This window comes from Carya illinoinensis, chromosome 12, assembly GCF_018687715.1.
Source record: "Carya illinoinensis cultivar Pawnee chromosome 12, C.illinoinensisPawnee_v1, whole genome shotgun sequence".
Classification (NCBI taxonomy): Eukaryota; Viridiplantae; Streptophyta; class Magnoliopsida; order Fagales; family Juglandaceae; genus Carya; species Carya illinoinensis.
The window spans coordinates 18,138,287-18,160,093 of NC_056763.1; the positions used below are offsets into that span (position 1 = coordinate 18,138,287).

The 21,807-nt window shown below is 36.6% G+C and overlaps 1 protein-coding gene across 5 annotated transcripts; it reads right to left on the reverse strand.

The window, feature by feature from the left end:
* Positions 1-638: 638 nt before the first annotated feature.
* On the reverse strand, positions 639-20,298 carry LOC122289013 (pantothenate kinase 2). 5 transcript variants are annotated; one of them, XM_043095884.1, is made up of 23 exons: positions 20,073-20,298; positions 19,120-19,489; positions 18,527-18,769; positions 18,268-18,323; positions 17,528-17,644; positions 16,547-16,666; positions 16,353-16,447; positions 16,143-16,236; positions 15,804-15,935; positions 11,020-11,132; positions 10,618-10,810; positions 9,499-9,707; positions 8,709-8,753; positions 8,505-8,553; positions 4,117-4,199; positions 3,852-3,968; positions 3,167-3,230; positions 2,749-2,895; positions 2,478-2,636; positions 2,056-2,139; positions 1,549-1,743; positions 1,268-1,339; positions 639-932 (listed from the first exon to the last, which is right to left on the reverse strand). In XM_043095884.1, the coding sequence occupies exons 2-23, from the start codon at positions 19,406-19,408 to the stop codon at positions 843-845; spliced, it is 2,766 nt and encodes a 921-aa protein (XP_042951818.1). In that variant the 5' UTR covers positions 19,409-19,489; positions 20,073-20,298; the 3' UTR covers positions 639-842. The 5 variants fall into 5 exon arrangements, with proteins under 5 accessions (XP_042951818.1, XP_042951821.1, XP_042951820.1 ...); XM_043095887.1 differs by having other exon boundaries at positions 19,120-19,494; XM_043095886.1 differs by having other exon boundaries at positions 20,027-20,298.
* Between the last annotated feature and the right edge of the window lie 1,509 nt (positions 20,299-21,807).

The window sequence follows — 21,807 nt, forward strand, 5'->3', positions numbered from 1 at the left end:
CATCTCAAAGTTGGCCGAAAAGTTGCAGATCAATCTCTTTCAACCTTGGAGGAAAAGTGACAGCCAAAACAATTAATAAACTGGAAATAACTCCTTGGACAGGGTACATAGAGAGGAAGAGCTCCCTCCTCTCCGGTGGAAAAATCGGCAGGGAGAGGTGTTCGGGAATTGCGGGTATGTCTCAGGAGAGTCGGGACCTTATTCTAAAACTAACTTGTGTTGTGCCATCTTAAATTTGCATGTACATGCAAAGGCTTCAAGTTTTCATTGAGTTTTCTGCAGTTTATCTCAACAGAACCTGACCAAAGGCCACTCAAAGACTCACTTGACTCTCTGTTGGAATTAATTTATGAAGAGCCGTCACCAAATAAAAAGAATATGACTAATTATTATAAGAAAAATTATACACAGCAGCCTCACACTTTTTTACACCATTGAAAAGTGTGATTTTACTATTTTACTCTCTTTTATTTTACACTTCAAAAATGATAGTGTGTTCGGTGTGAGACTGCTGTGTAACATGCCTCTATGACATGATCGCTACTTCCATGGTTAAATGAAGAATGATGAGTTTAAATTTTAGAGGCCAAAAGTATGTTTCAGTTATAAATTTACTCTCTGTGGTCATGTTCATGAAGTTGAAAATAGAACAAACCTGAAAGTGGGATTATGAAATCTCCATTACATAACTAATTAATGGATAGCACCTGACAGATTCGGGACGATACATAAAAGTTCATAGCCAAATGGAAAGGATTCTGTGTAGGTAAAATAAATGTGGATGCAATACATTGCATCCCGTTTCTAACCTCCAATTTTCCCTATCTGAAATTGCGAAGCTTTCATCTGAGCGGTTCATATCTACAAACACAGTCGTATATATTTCCATTAATCAATTTCTCTGCCAACCTCTGATTCTTCACCATTGCAAGCTGCCAGACAAGTTTCTCATGTTATATGAAGTGTCAAAGGAAAACATTAAACTTCATTTCGTTCTCTCAGCATGGTTTCCCGGTTTTCTGGCATGCATGCAGGTAGAAAGCAAGGATATTGTTTTGATAAGAAAAAAAGGAAATATCTCTTTTGATATTCAAATTCATCAAGGTGTGAAAGATTTTAATAGTGAGGGTCATCAAACTTGGTAGCTCATTTACTCAGAAAAATCTACCAAGCTATTACTTAATAAATGGAGTTTCCAAGTAATTAAGGCCACACAATAATTCCACCCCTCTTTGACATACCAAATGAGACATGAACAGAGTCTTACCTTCAAGGCATCACATTTAAACCGACCATTGAAGTTGGTGTGTAGAGCTCTACCCATACCTTCTAGAATAATCTGCACAGTACAAACTCATATTATTCTGTGCCTTGTTTCTTTGTTTCTTCTAGATCTTATGTTTGCGAAAAAAAGAAAAAATTCTAACCAATAGAGGACATAAAAGTATGAAAGAAAAGAGAAAAAAAAAAAAACACATATTATTGTATCAAGGCCATACGCAAGGTAATGCTTGCGAGGATTTCAATTAAGTGGAACAAGCATCATACCAGATCGGCATCTTTTGCAGCAGCAGCTAGCTCAGAGCTGACCTGCCTTAAGTCAATGCATGGACTCCCGCACCCATTCTCAACAACCATCAATGGAACCGAAGATGAATTTTCTTTATAACCATCTAAGGTGTTGATCATTGCATCCACAAGTAAGCCTCCTGCTTCAGCAGCTCTGCGAAGAATGTCACAATGCTGTGGACTAGAATAATCAGTTTCATTATTTTGATTAAGTAAAAAGATATCAAGAATGCTGTAGTGTATGATATAACCATGAATACCAAATTAGTAGAACAATGAAATGGAGTAACTAGGATTAAATTTTTAATTTGCAAAAAATATATAAACACATTAACCTTAATCCATTGGAAGATATCTAGAAGGCAACTAAATGGTTTTAGGGACAATGATATGAATCTTTATAGGGGACACCTGAATAAAAGAAAGTTTGTCCCCTGAATAAAAGAAAGTTTATGTACAGAAGTGCTCGTGTATATATAGACAGACCTTGGCAGCCTCAGCTACAATTTCAGGGAGCTCCATGGCAGTTACATCATTTAGAGCAGGGAGTGAGTTTGCAACCAAAACAACCTGCAAAGAAAAATTTCATCGTTCATTTGGCAACATAGATTTATTAAGATATGGCAGACGAAACTGAGCCTACATGAAAATGACCATTCATATTGACTGTTCTTTCTCTTAGAACACGCACACACACGCACACACACCCACACACTCCGCTTTAAGACTAATGACCTAGAACACCATTCCCTGCAGAGACTCTGTTGATTGGTTAACACCATCCCCATTGTTAACCAACAAACACAAGAGAAACTGGGCAAGAAACGCTACTACCATGACTGGTAGACTAAGCCTACTTCAACACACTGATATAAAAGCTTTGCTAGCTTTAGAGGCAGAACACTTACTTCAGTTCCACGTCGAAGGAGTTCCCTTGCAAGGGGAAGCATCCCTAGAACAACATCAGCGCCAGCGTTGTCTACAAAGAGTAAAGCCCTTCTATGTGGGGGAGGCTTCTTGTCTCCAGACCCTAACATTCTCTCTTTAAATACGTCAAAATCATCCACCTAAATGATGTTAACAAAAGGTTTTTGTTAAGAATTTTCTAAGCAGGTCTCAAGTTAGATCAATATCTATAGCACATTAAGTTTGCAAATTGTTATTTTTGGCTCCACTTACTCGCCAAGGTCTTTGCATCTTATTGCGACTCATTCTATAAATCTCAATGATTGTGCCTTTATGATAGAGATCCACACACGCACGGGCTCCCCAGTCAAAAATGTTCGCAGCAAGAACACCTTCAATTAGAGTTAGCAGCCTTGTTTCCTGTGAGATTTTTTAATAGTGGTTACAAAAGGTCAGAACCATAGTCACAGGCTGCCAGGTACAGCCGGGTTAATGTGCTCGCAGGAACTGGATGAACGTAAAAAATAGGAAGGTTTTGCATAATTCAAAATTCAACTAAATTGTACAGAGATTACAAGTGAACTTAAAGGAAGATCAATACTACAGTATGCAATAACTTTCTTATTAAACCCTTCACCTCTTTCCATAGAGCAATAAGAAGCCTGAACAGAAAAATCATAAATACACATACCTCGCTCATGCTATCTAGCTCTATTAAAAGGTCAGGTAAAACAGCAAGCGATGCCTCATTTTCCCTGTTAGTCACAAAAGGTGGGAAAAAATAAATAAGTACACGTAGTGCCAAGGAGACTGTTTTAGTGTGTGTGTGTGTGTGTGTGTGTGTGTGTGTGTGTGAGAGAGAGAGAGAGAGAGAGAGAGAGAGAGAGAGAGAGAGAGAGAGGTGCATGTATAATGTCTCATGGGCCTTCTCTTTCATTTCATTGAATTATTTTGTAGATTCACATTGATATATGAAATTCCACGGCTAAAAATCACTAAGAAAAAGATACATCTCTGTCTTGCACATGAGAAGATAAGCAGTATCTGTTCTCGTTTTACTGAAAATAATATTACATAGGGCAACACATTATGTAACTGAACACATACATTCAAGAGTAGCATCGTGTCATGCATTATGCAACTTATTTTATGCCTGTAGAACTAAACAAAATACATTGCTCAATGTAGATTGCTTAAATTGAGAACACAAAACCATCTGGAAGTAATGCACAGATACAACAAACATCCTGTTGCTATGCAGAAGTAAATATTCATTCCATGTATTCCAAATGAAAAAGAAAAAGAAAAAAGAATCCATTCTCTATTAGTGCAATAGGTCAGAAAAGGAATCATAAAATCTTCAAAGATGCAGTTACCTCTGTTTTATACTTCTATAGGCGTCAACAAATTGGAACTCCCTCAAGCACTCCTCCCTCAGCTCCAATAGATTGGCCAAGCCTAACTTTCCATATGCTGCAGGCTCCTCCAGCAACCTATTCAGCCAATTGGATATTAGTAAATGGTACAAGTGTTTGCTTAAAAAATCTCATTCCCAAACTAAATTCCTTTTTATCTTTCCCCTGAAAAAGTTAAACTCTACAATAAAATGTATAAGATATCATTTATCAAACCATAAATTACCTTGCCAGATGTGCAGAAAATGCACGGGCAAAAGCATCGCCCCTTCTTTTAGCATCATCGGTTCCCCCTTCACTTGCCACTGCCTATCATATTTCACATGTATCTCACAATCATAAAGTGACAATTAAAACATCAAGGTTGCACATTAGACAATAAATGTAGAAAGTTTTCACATTTTGATTTACTTCATGACATTTTGTCACTTCAAAAATATAGGTGTTTTCAAGTTTGTTCCCCAGTCTCTAGTGATGGATTGGGGGATCATAATTTGAGGACTTCAATAAGGCCCTTTTGGGAAGTGGTTGTGGAGGTATCATCGGGAGGAGGAGGCACTGTCAAGGGTAATGATTGATTCTAAGTATGAAAGTGTTAGGGGAGCTGGTGTTCTAATGAAGTCAGGAATTCTCATGGAGTGGGGTTGTGGAAAAATATTCAAAGTGGATGGGGGAGAGGGGGGTTTCTAGGTTTTACAGTTTTGAGGTAGGTATGGGCTCTAGAGTTCTTTTTTGGCATGCTGTTTGGTGTGGAACTAGGGCCCTCGACCTCTTTCCCCACTCTTTTCCGGATAGCAAGTGAATAGGAGGCCATGGTGGCTGATTTGTTGGATTGCTCCAATGGCTCTATTCAGTGGAACATTGTTTCCTCATAGAGGCCTAGGATTAGGAACTTGGATTCATTGCAGATTTATTCAGCCAGTTATATGCTACGAATGTTGGTATTGCTGTGGAGGATAGGATGATCTGGACTTGGGCAGGAGTAGGAGATTCATGGTACGATCTTTTTACAAGGCTCTTTCGGCGAAACATAGTAATCATTTTCCTTAGAAGAGCATTTGGAGATGTAAGGTACCTCTCCAAGTTGCTTTCTTTGGTTGGACTGCTTCTATTGGGAAAATCCTCACCATTGACAATTTGAGGAAGTGTGGTCTTATCATGATAGAATGAAGTTACTTGTGCAAGAATAATGGGGAAACTGTGGATCATTTGTTATTATATTGTGAGTTGGCCAGGTTTTCGTGGGATACCAGATGGATGTAGCATGGGTTATTCCTAAGAGGGTGGTGGATATTTTGAGTGCTGGAGAGGTCTTAGGGATAACATCCATATAGCTGCTGTGTGGAAAATCATTCCTCTTTGTATCAAGTGGTGTCTTTGGATGAGGAGAAATGGTTGGTGTTTTGAAGACCGGGATCATTCTAAGGGCAAAAGAGATTCTTTTCAACACGCTATTATCTTGGGCTTCTGTCATTGATTGTAACAGAACTAGTTTTCATGCTTTGCTTGTATCAATTTCTAGTTCCTAGTTGCTGTTATGTGTATTTTTTGTATACTTCCTATGTACTTAGGCTATGCCTACTTTTCTATCAATAAAATTTTATTTTACCTATCAACAAAATATTGGTGTTTTCAAACTGAACAAAATGTTTTCTAAGGGAAAGTGACCTGTAATTTATAAGGTCCTAGCCAACAGGATGAAAGTGGCATTGCAGAAGGGGGTATCTTGGGCCCAAAACACCTTTTTTTCTTTTTTTATAAGGTCCTAGCCAACAGGATGAAAGTGGCATTGCAAAAGGGGATATCTTGGGCCCAAAACACATTTATAAGTGGAAGACATATTCAAGACTAGTTCTTGATTGCTAATGAATGCCTAGGTAGCATTAACAAAACAACTTCCAACTTCTTCAAAGTTCCTGTTGTTTGTGCTGAGGGGAACCATTATACTCGTTACTCTTTGTCACAGTAATGTTTTTTATAAGGTCCTAGCCAACAGGATGAAAGTGGCATTGCAAAAGGGGATATCTTGGGCCCAAAACACATTTATAAGTGGAAGACATATTCAAGACTAGTTCTTGATTGCTAATGAATGCCTAGGTAGCATTAACAAAACAACTTCCAACTTCTTCAAAGTTCCTGTTGTTTGTGCTGAGGGGAACCATTATACTCGTTACTCTTTGTCACAGTAATGGAAGCTCTTAACCGAATGTTAGATGGAACAGTGAATGGGGAGGATTTTCAATGCCGCAAAGAAACTTGAACAAACTAGTAGTGACTCACTGCCTTGTTGTGGATGATACATTGTTATTCTGCGAGGATATCCAAAATACTTCCGACATCTGCGTTGTTTGGTCCTATGCGTTGAGGCTATTTCAAGGCTGAAGTTAAATTGGCCAAAGCATAATTGGTCTCTGTTGGCAATGTGGAAAACATTGGGGCCCTAGCATGTATTCTTGGGTGTAGGGTGGCATCTTGCCCAAAAGTATTTGGATCCCCTTTGGGGACATCATAAAAGGCAAAGTCAATATGGGATGGAATATTAAAAATAAGGAAAGGTGATTGGCAGATTTATAGCGTCTTTATTTGTCAAAAGGACGTCAGGTCACATTGATTAAGAGCACTCTCTAACTTGGATTCGTATTTCTTATCTCTCCCTCCCGGTAGGCGTTACTCATTAAATCATTTTGCTTCGTTGCACTCCCTCCCTTGAGGATTAACTTGTCGCCATGCTAATTAAAAAGCTTCAGAGGGGTTTCTTGTGGGATGGTGCAGATGGTGATGTCAAATGTCATCTATTTAATAGGCCAATGATATGTATGCCAATCTCTTCAGGAGGTCTAGGGTGATGGATTTTAATCAAGCTCCACTAGGCCAATGGTTGTGGTGTTATGAAATGGAGAGGAGGCTTTCTGGCGATCAGTTGTGTACACAAATTATGGGAGCATGCGAGATGATGGTGCTCTAACCTGTCAATAGGCCTTTCAAAATAGGGGCGTGGAAAAACATTCTGTGAGGATGGGGAGAATATTACAGGTCCATAAGATTTGAGGTGGGAGATTAATCAAAAGTTAGGTTCTAGCATGATATGTAATGCAAAGATTAAGGGCTCGTTTGGACATTCAGGATGGTAATGAAATGATTTGAATTAAGATGTTTCATTGGGTTTTGGGAAATGAGAGACAACAAGTTGAATATAAATATTATAAAGTTAAAAAATTGTTTGAATATTATTTTTATTTTGAAAATTGAAAAAGTGGTATTGTTTTTTGTATTTTGTTTGGAAGTTTGGGAAAGTTATATTGGGTTTTGTGTTTGGTTAATGATTAGGTAATGATTAGATGAAAAAGTTGAAAATTTGAAACTAAAAAGTGTTTTGTGTTCAAGTGATGTTTGGGAAGGAAATATCTGAGAATACCTCAATGTTCAAACTAGCCATAAGCCCTAACTGTAATTTATCCAAATTTGTTTGGAATCTCCTATTATAGGGAAGCGCTTGTGGCTGAACTTCACCAAGATACTAAAGGCACTCCATAATGGAGTATCTCCTTCATCAGATCAGTATAGGATTGGGAGGTGGTACTGGTCTATTTGCTTCTACACTTCTTGTATTCTCTCAGATTGAGGGGGAATCGTGATGATATTGCGAGGTAGATTCATCTAGAATGAAGTTTGAGGTCAGATCCTTCATTGAATCCTACATCCAGGGCTAGAGCACACCTTCCCTTGGAAAAGTATATGGCAGAACGGTCCCCTTCAAGAGTGGCCTTCTTTGTATGCACGGCAGCTCTAGGAAAAATTCGGACTATGGACAATTCAAGAAGAGACACAATGGTGATTGGTGATGGATTGGTGGTCTATATGCAAGAAGAGTGGGGAAACGATTGACCATCTTATGCTTCGCTGTGAAGTGGTGAGGGTCTTGGGGGCATCAAGCTTCCATCTTTTTGGGATTGAGTGGGAAATGCCCTATCAGGTGTTGGATTAATGATGGCATGGGGTAGTAAAACGGGAGGTAATCTGAGTGTAAATTAATGGAAGACGGCTCCTTTGTATTTTGAATGAAAGCAATGCCCACAATCTGAAGATTGTGGCTTATCAAAGTAAAAAACATCTATGCTTAAATCATTGTACGTGGTGGATAGATTGTGGCTTATCAAAGTAAAAAACATCTATGCTTAAATCATTGTACGAGTAGTTATCCACCACGACGAGTCTTTCTCCTATTCCTTTGAATTGTTCCTTCTTTTGTAGATCTTGCATTCTTAACTAGGTTTTCTCTTATGCATACTTCCAGTGTAGTTGTGTTACAACCCTAGAGCCTTTTAATGCATACCGGTGACTTTATCATTGTACTTGAAATGCACCTTTCATGTTTTTAATAAAAATTTTATTACTTACAAAAAATGAATATTGACGACTTATAAAAAAATATTGGTGCTCACCAATTCCAAAGCTACGCCAGTAATTAGAAGATATTTCACCTTTTTTCCACTTATTGCATAGTGTATGGGAACCGCGCCCCCCCCCCCCCCCCCCCCCCCCCCCCCCGCGGGCGGGGGTGGTTGGGGGGTTTGAGAGACATATTCAGGGTATTGTGATTTTAGCTATATTTACCTTATCAACAAGGTCTTGCAAATGCTCTGACAGAACAGTGAACCAATACCTACATCAAGATAAGCATCTTAAATAAGCGAAAGAGGCATTAGATTCATATTTTTGGGAGCAATGATTGGACATCAATCCATCCTATCATTTATGCTTCAAAAAATATTTTTCAGGGAATCCTGGATAAGTGGCATGTTTAATGTCTGTACTTACTCAAACTCACTGTGATCCGAGAGATCAATAGTGTTAGGCTCATACCTACAGGCATTTAAGTCAATTTATATGTCAGAATATTACAAAGAAAAAAGATATAACAGAACCAATTACTTGAACCAATTACAGCATAAATAAACAATACTCGACAAGCAAGATGAGCATCTGAGATTCTGAAGTCCACAACGGCGATAAACATTTTTTTAAACAAACTGTTTTATGCATAAAGTTTGAAGCTACCAATGCCATTGTTACCTGACAATTCAAATCTACTTAGGCTCACCCTTTTTGTTTTTTTGTGCTACTTCTCTGATGTGAACAGTTGATCGGTTGAAAGTGCACAAAATAATATCCAGTTAAAAAGTGGCAATAGCAAAAGGGGTGATGCAATCTAGGAATATGAAGAAGCACTAATTCTTCATTCATTCATGTACGTGATGAATTTACCTTTTTGTTGGAAGATAATGGTACTCGGATTGAAAAGCATAACCAGTTAAGAATACAGCAACAGAAAGAACAAGAGACAGAGTATGACTTAATCACAAGATCAGATAATAAACCTTGCCTGATTACAACAATGAAACTATTTTTTGCATTTTTTGCCATCTATGAAGAGAACTAATCCAATATTAAGGATCAAAAAATTTTTTTATAGCTTCAAAGATAATTAAACAACACTCATTAATCCAATATGTGACAAGTTTTAAAAAGAGAAGCAGTACAAACTATTTAAAAGTACCATGAAGCTTATCTAACTAAAAGTAGTCAAATAGTATGTAATTTCACATACGTTTTTGGGTCAGCCAATAATGGAAACACCTCTAAACTGGGGACCAGATGAAGAACACCAACATTTAGAGCACTTGCATCAGATCGCAGAGTACCTCCTTTGGATGAAGGAACTTCAAACCCTCCAAGTCCAGTAGTTCCAGGTGGAGCCATTGGTACAGGGGCAGTAATCTCAGTTCCTTTCTGCAAAAACTTCTCCATCCATGAAATCTGCATTTCAAATGATGCGAACGGTAAATGAGAATTTGTAAGAAACACAAAAAATTCAACCAAAATACTTCAGAAGGGGCATGGACTTCTTGAGCTAAAAGCACAAAGCATTGGAGGAAAAACTCAAAATTAGTTAAACTAGAACATTGGCACTTCAACCATCCACAGGCCTCTCTCTTCAAGAACTAGACTATCAAACATATCTAGACAAAATTCAGAACAATTGGCTTGGACCCCTTATATGATTGTCCAAAGTTTGCTATGAAGAATTATCCTTTTTAGTTCTATATGAATCCAACAGAACACACACAGATTATATAGCAAAGCCAATGCTTACCAATAGGAACTGGGAAGCCCCAGCACATGTCTTAGACATAGAGTGAGGAAAGCTAAAGTTAACCTTACAGGTACTTTCAAAAGAGAAGAAAAAATCAATATATAAACCCATGATAATCCTAATTATATTGAGTGGAGTGTAATTAATGAATAAATCTACCAACTAACATCATTTCCTAAACAGGTTCACTTTGCACTATGAAGTTGTAAAACAGATTAGTTAGCAACAATTGGAATCCTCAACTTTAAGGATTCTCTTGGTCACTTATCAGTGCCTTTTCTTTTCCGCCTCTAATAGCTATGTAAGTGGAGGCTGAATATAATCCAGAGAATGCGGCTCCAGAGAATCAGAATAGAGAAGTCACTTTTGCCCACTTTTATTGGTGTCATTCCTGTACAACATTATGCTACAAGTGGTAGAGCCTTCTTAATATTTAATTGGTTAACAGCCAAACTAAACCTAACTCATCTACCATCAAGGCTTTATAGTATACATAATACCCAACCCAGCTTCATCATTTTCAAGTGGGCCGGCAAGTCCATGTCAGATTTTGCCAACTCTTAATACACTTGCCTTCTCATTCAAATCCCCAAGTGGTGGACCGTGAATCTTTCCTCCTGTGTATGGTGCACCCATTGGGAACCTTTCAACTAGCTGATGGGCCATCAAGTCATCAAGACCATGTTTTTCATAGCTCATAAATGCACCTAAAGCTCCCAGAAACCCTTCATGTCGCAAGAACATTGCTTGCGCTTCTCCTTTTGACCTAAAACAAAAAAGTCATATTTTAAAATATCAAAAAACAGAAGTGAGGATTAATGAAAAAATGAATCAGAGATTAAATTGACGAAGTTGAGTGAATAAAACATCTCAGACAACAATTTGTGAAAGAAAAATAACCAGTTTCAGCCTTGGTCACATTTTTTTGTTTTAAATCGAAGATAAAAATCCTATAGTTAATAACGTGACACAAACCAGAAATGAACAGCAAAGGAGATAGTGTCCATGGTGTAAGCATGCCCCCTGATAAAAAATCCTCCAAAAAATATTCTCTTTATCCCAAATAGTAGTGCATTCAAGTAAGAGATCTGCACAGCAAGAGTCAAATCAGATCTATTTTTTCCTTTCAAATCAGATCAAGCAACCGTTAACATATAAATACTAACTATTTGATAGGTTAACTGATCTAAAGATTCCATAACTATATGAACATTCTTTATGAATAAGAAAATTTTATTGAAACAAGTAACAAGGCAAAGCCAAGTACACAGGAAGTATACAAAAACCGAACCTAGTTACAAGTCAAGATCTATAAAAAGAAACAAGAAAATCATGGACATTAGTTCCATTAAACACTATAGCCAAAGCCCACTGAAATTATTAAACAAAAAATGTCTACATTCATACACCGAGTGTTCCTTATCTTCAAAGCATCGACCATTCCTCTCAACCAAAATACACCACTCCAGGCATAAAGGGATCATATTCCAAACAGCAGCAATTTGCAAACTACCCCTTAAACCTCTCCAGCAAGCAAAAAGATCCACCAGCCTTCTAGGCATCACCTAAGCCATCCCACTCCTATTAAACACTTCATACCATAGCACCCTAGTCACCTCACAATGTAAATAATAAATGATCCACTGATTCACCAGATTTCTTTCATAAGAAATACCAATACAAAACAATTAATCCACGCTACCTGAGATTGTCCAAAGTCAAAATCTTCCATAAAGAAGCACAACAGCCAAAGAACGCAACCTTTGAAGGCACCTTACTTTTCCAAATACTCTTCCAAGGAAAAAAGTGTACCCCGTTCGGCCTAGCCAGCATCTTGTACAAAGATCAAACTGAAAACTTCTTTTTACCAGTATGCATCCACACCATCTATCACTTTCATCCACCCCAAGCTTTCAGAAACTGCCTCCATTTCCCAATCATTTACAACTCTACAAAATTGAATATTCCAATGGGATGCACCACTAGAACAATCCAAAATCTCAGCCATGGAAGCATCCGGATTCTGAGAAATACAAAAGAGATCTGGAAAAACAGCACTTAGAGCCCTACTGCCACCCCATGGATCATGCCAAAAATGAATTCTGGAGCCATCAACCACCACAAAAATAACATGTTTTACAAAAGCATCCCAACCACTCCTAATATTTTTCCACACCCCCACACCATAAGTAACTCTTACCCCATGAGAACTCAAACCCCCCCCCCCCCCTTTTTTTTCCCTCTCTCTTCCCCCAACCCCCAGGCACTCCTATATTTTGAATCAATCACAGCCCTCCACAAGGAATCGCAGTCCTGATGATACCTCCATAACCACTTCCCAAGTAATGCTTTATTAAAGATACTCAACTGTCGAAACCCCAACCCACCACACGACAAAGGAGTACAAATCTTATCCCAACTAACCAAATGAAACATGGCTTCCTCCCCTATAATTAATTGTTTATTAAAAGGTGCAACTCAAGTACAGAGGAAGTATACAAAAGAAACGCCTAGTTAGAAGAAGATAAAGATACCAAAAGTCATGTAGATTAAGCCCATTAAAGTCTATGGAGACAATTCAAGATAAAATATTACTGATTAAAAAAATAAATAAAAAGTTTTTAGCTCCTCCAACCTCCTTTTGCAACCCTCAACGATTATGTCATTCCAAATGCTCCAAATGAGGCAAATAGGAACCATCTTCCACAGCTGCGATTTGAGGGCTGCGAACTAATCCTCTAAGGGAATTAATAAATCTACAACTCTTCCGGGCATGACACAAGCTAATCCAACCTGACTGAAAAAGTCGCCCTACATTGCACTAGTAATTTCTTGATGAAGTAGAAGATGATCAACTAACTCCTCACTCCTTTTGCACATACAACACCAATTAATAACCACAGTATGTCTCTTCCCTATATTTTTCAATAAGGGCTTGTTTGGGAATACAACTATTCTCAGATTTTTTTTTTAATTTTTTTTTATGTCGGGGAACCTCTCCAAGGCATGGCACTTCGGACCCACTCCTGCAGAATAAACTTCAGTCTCATGCAGCGCACCCTCGGAAGTTTCCCTACATGGAACTGGTTAAATCACTAGCTTTTCACTAGGGGGTGTGGCCCAAATGATTGTTTGCACACATGAAGTGTTGAACCTTGTACCATGAAGGGGAGCGATGCCCCAAGACTAAGGCCTTCACCACTTGGGCCAACCCCTTGAGGTTATTTTCGATATTCTCAAATTACTTCACTACTATTCACAAACTATTCACTATTAATTAGAAACTATTCACTACTAGTTGCACTACCATTCACAAAATATTTCACTACTATTCACATATAATCTAAAATACTCTTCGTATCCAAACGGAGCCTCAATCTTTCCTCCAAGGCCATCCAAACAAAGAGCATAGTTGTCGAGAGAACCTTTATCTGCCAAATATTCTTCCAAGGAAAATTATTATGAGGAATAAGAGTACCTGCCAGAAAAGGTATATTTTCAGTTCGTTCTTTCTATAAGGCCCTCACACAACCGCAGAATAATCACTTTCCATGGAGAAGAATTAGGAGAAATAAGGCACCTCCTAGGGTGGCATTTTTTGTTTGGACAGCGTCTCTGGGAAAGATTTTGACGATGAATAATTTACTAAAACATGGGGTGCTGTATGTGCAAACAAAGTGGTGAGACTGTGGACCATCTTCTACTACATTGCGACATTGCTACAGCATTATGGGTCGATGTATTAAGATGGTTAGAACTAACCTAGGTTATGCCTGTAACAGTGGTTGAACTTCTAGCATGTTGGATGAACCTAGGCGGTATCCCACAAATCTCAGTTGTGTGGAAGATGATTCCTATCTATATTCTTTGGTACATTTGGCAGGAACAAAATGACCTAACGTTTGAAGACAGGGAGCATTCATTGAAGGAGATTATATTACTTTTTGTTAGATTACTTTTAGTACTGTTTTTGCTTTAACTTGTATTTAGGTGTACTCACTTGTATACATCCTATATACTTGGGCTATGCCTATTTACTTGGAATAAAATCTCTTATTAACTATAAAAAAAAAAGATTACTTTTTGTTAGAACTATTTTTTGGGCCAAAGCTGTAGATTTCAATGGCCTCAATTTTCTTATTTCTATTTCTTCTTCCTAAATAGGTGTAATCTCTTGTATACCCTCGTGTACTTGGGCTATGCCTATTCATATTAATATAATATAATTGTTTACCTATCAAAAAATAAATAAAATAAGGGTACTATAGAAGGAAAAAACACTGAACATCCCACTTTTGAGCGGGGCACATAGAGTTTCGTCTTCACCTTTTCTTCTAGATCTAGTAGAGTTCACTAGATTAAGAAACTTTCTAAAAGCATCCACCTCCGAATCTTGAGCCACCTTGATGAAGCTTATGTTCCATCAAAGAGGGTCACTACTAATCTCCATATTGGTTGCTACTAATGATGCATCCTTAAAACAAGCAACACCACAAACACTGGGGAAAGCTTCCTTGATGACCGTGTCGCCACACAATAGTTCATGCTAGGATTTGATTCTAAATTCATCTCCCACCTCAATTTGATCTTAGAAAACTCCCCCCAACCTTTTCCTAATATTCTTCCATAATCCCATCCCATGGGTTCCATGGACCTCATTTGACTGCATCCAACCAACATACTTCCATACTTAGAATCTACTATTGCTTTCCACAATGATTCATTTTGGTAACGCCAAAGCCACTTCCCCAATCATTGCGTAGCTAAACCTAAGCACATTTCAAATCCCAGTCCACCCTTAGATATTGGATAGCATATCGTGGGCCAAGTCACAAGTGATACTTTGCCACTTCCCCTAACACCACCACCCCAAAACAAATAAAGGAAGTCTCGTTGTATCCTCTTGTAATAACCCAGATTTTGTGATTGTGTAATGAAAGACAATGAATGAGATCCCACACTGCTTGGAGGGAAAAGTTCAAGCCCTTTATAATGATTCCAATAGGGTCCAATTGTAAACTTGACTGGCCTTGGGTCATTACAAATGGTATTAAAGCCAATCCCAACCAAAAGTCTGGGACTTGAACCGTGCCACCAATGATAGACTTGGTTCGAGAGGACATTGGGGATCAAAGGGGGGATGATTGTAATACCCTGGATTTTTTTTACTATGTATGGGATGGTGGTTAATGGTATCCCATACTGCTTGAAAGGGAGAAGTTCAAGCCCTCTATCATGATTCCAAGGGGTTTAAATTGTTACCTTGGCTACTAATTTCGGCGTATGGGTCTTTGGGTGGTTACACTTCTCAATACGATTAGCCAAATCAGTAGGGAGTGGAAAGAGAGACATCAAATACGTAGATAAATTTGCCGAAGTGCTTTTAATCAACGTAAACCTTCCTCCTTGGGGCAAATACATCTGTTTCCAGTCAGCCAGGGGCAAGCCCAATCTTGAAGCTTCTCTAATGCTTCATCCCAAATGCCTTTGCTTTGAAAGTGGCTCGAGACCAAGATACATGCCTTTGCAGGATAACCTAGAATCTAACACAAGAGAAACACTAAAACAAAAAATAACCCAAGAATTTTCTCTTAGATAATACATATATGTACTTAACATATGAACCTTGAAAATATGACAGAATGAGCTGGCAGAACATCTTTTCTTTCTTTTCTTATCCCATCTACTTTCGATAAGGTACCATTGCAATTTCATGATTAGAGAAATGCATGATAAAATCATGTGATTGTACAACTCACCTGACCAATATTATAAGAAATCATTCGTAAGAGTGAAAGGGATATATCTTCAGGTCTGTAATCCTCAAGCTCCTTGTTATCTGAAATAGCCTTGCCAAAACTAGAAGCAATAGTTGACGCAGAGAGACCAATCTACAAAGATTTAGGATTAGGGCATACTTAGACAATCTAATGGATTTTTTTTATAAGCAAGATTGATTATAAAAATTAAAGTAACTCGTGCTAATAGAATCTACAAATAAAAGTCAGGACAACCTCAAAGCCCTGAGGATTTTCTACCCATATGACAGTAATATATCCCAATAATACAAGCAGCAAAGGTCAAGAATTGAAACACACCTTGGAGTAATCCATACCACCGTAAATGTCTCCAACAAGCATGTCTATGGTCCTATTATTTCCCCTTTGACTCAGCTCTAGCAAGTCATCAAAACTAAAAAAGAAGAAGAAGAAAAGAATCCAATTATGAAGCATTTTTAACAAGAATTCTAGACAGAGAAGTGGATATATAAGAATACCAAAGAAACAAAGACTAGGAATCTAAATGACCTCTTGCACTTTGTTAACAGCCTTCCCAAGCCCCAATAAGTACCACCACCAACATTTGTCCCACTAACCCGCTGGAACTTCCCGTCCCCATCAACCTATCACAATTCAAATCAAAAGCATAGATAATAATCAAATAATTTTTTATCATACTTTAGCTCGGCAGTACAAAAAACCAAGGTAGAAAGCAAATATACCTTGATCATGCTAACACCAGATCCAACATTAACGAGAAGATAAGGAAACAACTCATTGTGGTCAATCTGCACAAACTCTTTATGACCCTCCATGTGAGTGAAAGCTTCATGGCGAATAGCCTACTAAACACATGGTAAAATATCTAATTAGTTATTTAGATAATTATAGGATTAATGGAGGAAAAGAAAAACCACAAAATGGCACCAAAGGATAAATAGTAAAAAATATGTTTTTTCCCCTTCATAGAACTATTTATTTATGCTAATATGCTCCCCAAACGTAATTTTTTGTAAAACATGATATCATATTTTTTTTTCATTCATTGCCATGCCAACAATTTGAAAGCAACCATATGAATCATCCGATGCGATCTTGATCTCTTAGAAGTTAAACCTTCAATCAAAAGGTGAAAAAAATTTATTCTTGATTTACAATGGTGTGAAATTTTACAGGGGCAAAGTGTTTGTTATGCACTTTCTATTGCACTTAAGTTGTTAGAGGAAAGTGAGCACCCTCAGCTATTAGCTGTAGTTGTTGTGATACATTGATGCAGGCACTGCATTGTAAACTAAGGGATATAGTCAAGGTTAAACTTTCCTCTGGAACACCACCCCCACCCCGCCCCCTGGCAGGGGCCAAAAGGGGGGGAAATCCAAACCTTACATGGTGTGAATTATTAATCTATCCTAGAAACTACTCATTCAAGCCCTCATCAATTACATTTCTAATAAAACTTTCCATAAAAAGTGAGCATAGATAAGAAATATGTATACTCTGTTTTTTCACGTTCTGAAAGGTGAAAAAAATTATAATTCAACTAAAAACCCATATCTGATTTCCAATTAAAGTTTTTCAATAATTTTATATAAAAGATTAAGGAGTAAAATATTTGTAAGTCTACACATAGAGCACAATATATAGACAAGTTATCCTAATATCCTATCATCAGAAAGACATAGAATTTCAAATAAAAACTCCACCTTAAGCAAAAAATTTGCTCCAGCCACGAGACAATTCATTTCGTCTTCTTTGTCCAGACTAACCCCAAGCCTTTCCTTGAAGAGGTCAGCAAACTTGTATGCTCCCCCACCTGTGGCCTTCGCACAGAATCAACTTGTTGATATGTCTTAAAGTTAGCCAAATAAAAGTCCACCAAGGTGAAAACCATCTTATGTCTTAATCAAACAGTTTTCCAACAAAAAAACTCAGGACTGTGCTGCTCTATATTCACAATCATGACTGAAGAAGCAAGAACTTGCAATTGCAGATAAAGGGATAATTTTGACAATGTTTGTAGGATTCTGAAATAAAGAATTCATAGAGTAGGTACGTTAATGCCAATTGGAATGAAGAGGGCAGAGAGGAAGTAAGACTGATTCACTGTTAGACCAATGAATGGACGTGAACTCCAAGAGGGCCTTTTATAACAAGCCAGTAAGCATATTATGGGCAAAATGGATTTAATAAAGAATGCAAATGCGCAACCACTTAATGGAAGAATATTACAATGTTTATCCAGGTCTAGAAGAAAATTGGTCCCATTTCATTCTGTTTTGTATTCCTATCTAGAAAACCTAATATGATAGTCTATGTTTCATGGTCCTTACAAATATTAGTTTCTCAAAAGTCAAGCATAGCCCGAAGATGGTTACTGCAAAATGGATTACAAAAGGTAACCAAGCTATTGAAATGCTGAAAGCAGTCATGACCACAAGTTAACCTTTATAACAGTGTTTTCATTGGCCGGGAGCTCAGAATGCCAACGAGCATCCATTCCTGTCCATATGAGAATTCCAGAATTAACACCCAAAGAGAAGAAAAATAAAGTAATGAAGATGAATGTAAGTAACTCCAATGTAGTCACATAAACTTGTAGAAATCAACAAATATGATACAAGTGGAACAAACTACTATGTTTAGCAGCAGCAGCAGCAGCAACAATTATAATATTAGGAGCAATAAATAAGTAAACACGTAACTTTGAACCCAATCAAGATTAAAAGGATGCTTAGAAATACCACCACGGTGAAGCTGCTTGGAATAAATAAAGTCTAAACAGTCGTTAATCTTGCTGGTTTCAAACTTCACAAAATGAAGCCTCCCACCAAGAATAGGGTAGCTTCTCCTATTACCATTGGAGATTCCCAATCTCTCCTTCACAGTCTTCTTCCTAATCGATTGGTCCTCATGTCTTGAGAAGTAGACCAACTTAATGAGTGATCCTGCCAATAAACAATTAAATAATCTTACATTCCAATCAAACTTCAAAAGTCCACCACACTTTTTTCAAACTTTGGCATATATAAAACCGAAAAAAAAAAAAAAAAAAGAGGATTTTAAGAGACAGAAAAAGCAAAAGGCATAACCCAAACACAAAACAAGCCTTCATTTTCCTTCTACACCGTCCCCAAACACAAAGAGCAGAAGGCACGACCCAAGAGAGAGTGAAACAAGTCACAAATAAGGCAATGCAATGAAAATCATAACAGTGATATAAAAAATAAAAAATAAAAAGCATACCCAATAAACCATAAAAATAATTGCCTGAAAAAAACATAAAAGTGAAATATACCTCCAATATCAAGAGCCAGATGGGATATATCATCAGACTGATTAGGCAACAGAATTGTGGGGTTCCTCTCCTCAAAATTCCCTTGAATTGCAGCCTTGCTGAGGTCGAGCTGAGGCCTTGAACCGGACCGATGAATCAAACCGCCGGCTGGAGGGGCCATCTCTCTCTCACCCTGAACACTCTCCTCTGCAACCACACCTACCTTCTTGTCTATACGCTTGTTATTCCTCTCTGTCTCTTCCTTTATATCGTTAATTCCAAGTTCTGGGTCCTCTGTAAGGCCAGCCATTAATCCAAATCCCTCGCCGCTAAGCTAGCTGCCTAACCTAACCCCAACTGTTTTTGGTCAATGGCCTAATGTTCTCTTGTCCTATACTGAAAAACCATAACAATTTTGGTCAATAATAAGGCAAAAAAGCTGAAAATAAATAAATAATTTCATGAAAATAAAGCTGGATAAAATGATTGGTTATCCAGCAATTACAAATCAATATCCCAAGAACTAAAATTCAACTTACCAACTACAAGAATTGCCAAGAAAAATACAACTCAATTTGAAATGATTTTAAATTAAAAGGAAAACAATAACCTTGAAATCATAAATATGATGAAGACACAGTGAAAAACTGGAAAAAATTAATGAGTCTAAAGATTAGCTTGGGACCAGCCAAAAGACAGTTTACATTAATGCTAGAAACACACACAGGGGATCAAAATTAACTAAAAGAGACTTTGAAACTGTAGGAATATACTAGTGCATCCCCATGAAAATTGGAAGTTTAAACGAGCAAAGAACAAAGATCCATAAAAGAAAACAAAAACAATAAACGACAAAAACAAAAACGAAAAAAAAAAAAGAAAAAAAGAAAAAAGAATGACAACGGAACCGGTGTTATAAAGCGTCGACCTTAGATATGCGTGAACGGTTTGATGATCTCAATACTGGCTCGTACCTCGGTAAACAAAGATTGTCTTCGTGCCGCAAAAACTGGTTCTGTAACTTTGCAAACAAGTTCAAAGCAACCGGTCGTGTTTGTGAATTGCGATCATTTCGGTCTATCCTGGGCGTCTACCAGTAATAAGTCGTACTCGCACTGGTAGTGCGCGTGAGAGTTACGCCCAGCCCATAATCAATCGGTGAGGATAAGTTCTTAAAAATTCAAAACCGATTTACTCTGATTCGGTCTTAAAATTTATACAAAACCGAACCGAATCAGAGTGCTTGGACTCCTATTGACAAATAATGTTATATACAGCAGTGTATAGTCCTGCAAAGTTATTTTAAAAAAATTTAGTTTTTTATTAAAAAATTAATTTTTTTCATGTGAAACTCATATTTACTCATTTTTTTAAAAAAAATTATATAACATTTATGCATTTCATAATTATAAATATCATTTTTCTTTACTGGCGATGTATTTTATAATATAATAATAGGAGACATTCATATAGTATGCAAGTAACGCATGATTTTTTGAAAAATTAAAAAATTAATTTTTTTTAATATGAATCTCATATTTACTTACTTTTTTAAAGTAATTATCTAGCACTTACATACTCTACTACTACAAATATCTTTTTTCTTCGAGATATACCATAATAAACTTTAATGATAAGATAATTTATGATAAAACAATATTAATAAGTTATTAATATTCCGCTAAAGATATAGTTTTGTTTTAAGAATAATTTTGTTTGAAAATATTTAAACCACACACTATTCATATAACATAATATTATTTGAAAAATAAATTTTAAAATTTAAATCTTATAAATCGAATTATATCATATAAATAGTTTGTAGTGTAAATGGCTCTAAATAACATTCCTCTTGTTTCAAAATGGATTTGATGAAACTTAAATAAAAATAAATAAATAAAAATCTGCACAAATATTGATAATAGTAATTTTACATATAAGTCAAATTTTTTTTTTATTAGTTAAGGAATTTGTAGTAATTTATTTTTTATTTTATAAAAAAATTGTGTAGATGAACTTTTAAGAAAAAATGTAATTATTACATGTTTAATGAATACTTGTCATAGATGAGTTAATCCAGTTTAGAGGAAACTCTTATCCTTCTGTTAATATATAATTGGTTATTGAACTGCGGTACGTTTATTATGTGTAATTTGTATAACACATGCCTACTAGCATGGAATTTACCCTAATTTCAATAAAGGAAAATGCTTGGACCATTGAGAATGGTGATTCTCAAAAGTGATCGATAATATTTTTTTTTTTTTACTTAATAGTTAAAAATGTATTTTTTTTAATAAATTTTAATTTTTTTAATTATTTAAAGGGATTTAAAAAATATTTGAAAAATATATATAATTTGCAGAATCCACACAATTTAAGAATCATCTTTTTAGATGGTGGTAGCATTACAGTTTCAACAAAGGTGAAATGACTTTAAAATATTCACCTAAAAAAGGCCCCTCTTTTTATGGGACGGGTCGGCGTGGGTCCGTTATTTCATAATAGGAAATCATTTTCACATTATAATTCAGTGGAAGGAAGCCATTACTTAAAAGAGAAATTATACCTTAATTACAAGTCTCGCGTATTCTTTTTTTTTTTTTTAAAGTACGTAAATATAAAATTTATATAAAAAAATTATTTCATTATCAATGAACCTCACTTTCCTTAAAAAAAATACGTAAAATTTACATATTTTAAAACTAT

Bases quoted from the DNA above. Each gene is read 5' to 3' on its own strand.
- LOC122289013 (XM_043095884.1), bottom strand. From the start codon at position 19,408: ATGGCTGGCCTTACAGAGGACCCAGAACTTGGAATTAACGATATAAAG. The intron at 4,200-8,504 runs GTAAATATAGCT...GAAATATGATAG, and splicing joins TGCAAGACCTTGTTGATAAG to GCAGTGGCAAGTGAAGGGGG. The intron at 1,744-2,055 runs GTCTGTCTATAT...TCTAGTCCACAG, and splicing joins TTGTAGCTGAGGCTGCCAAG to CATTGTGACATTCTTCGCAG.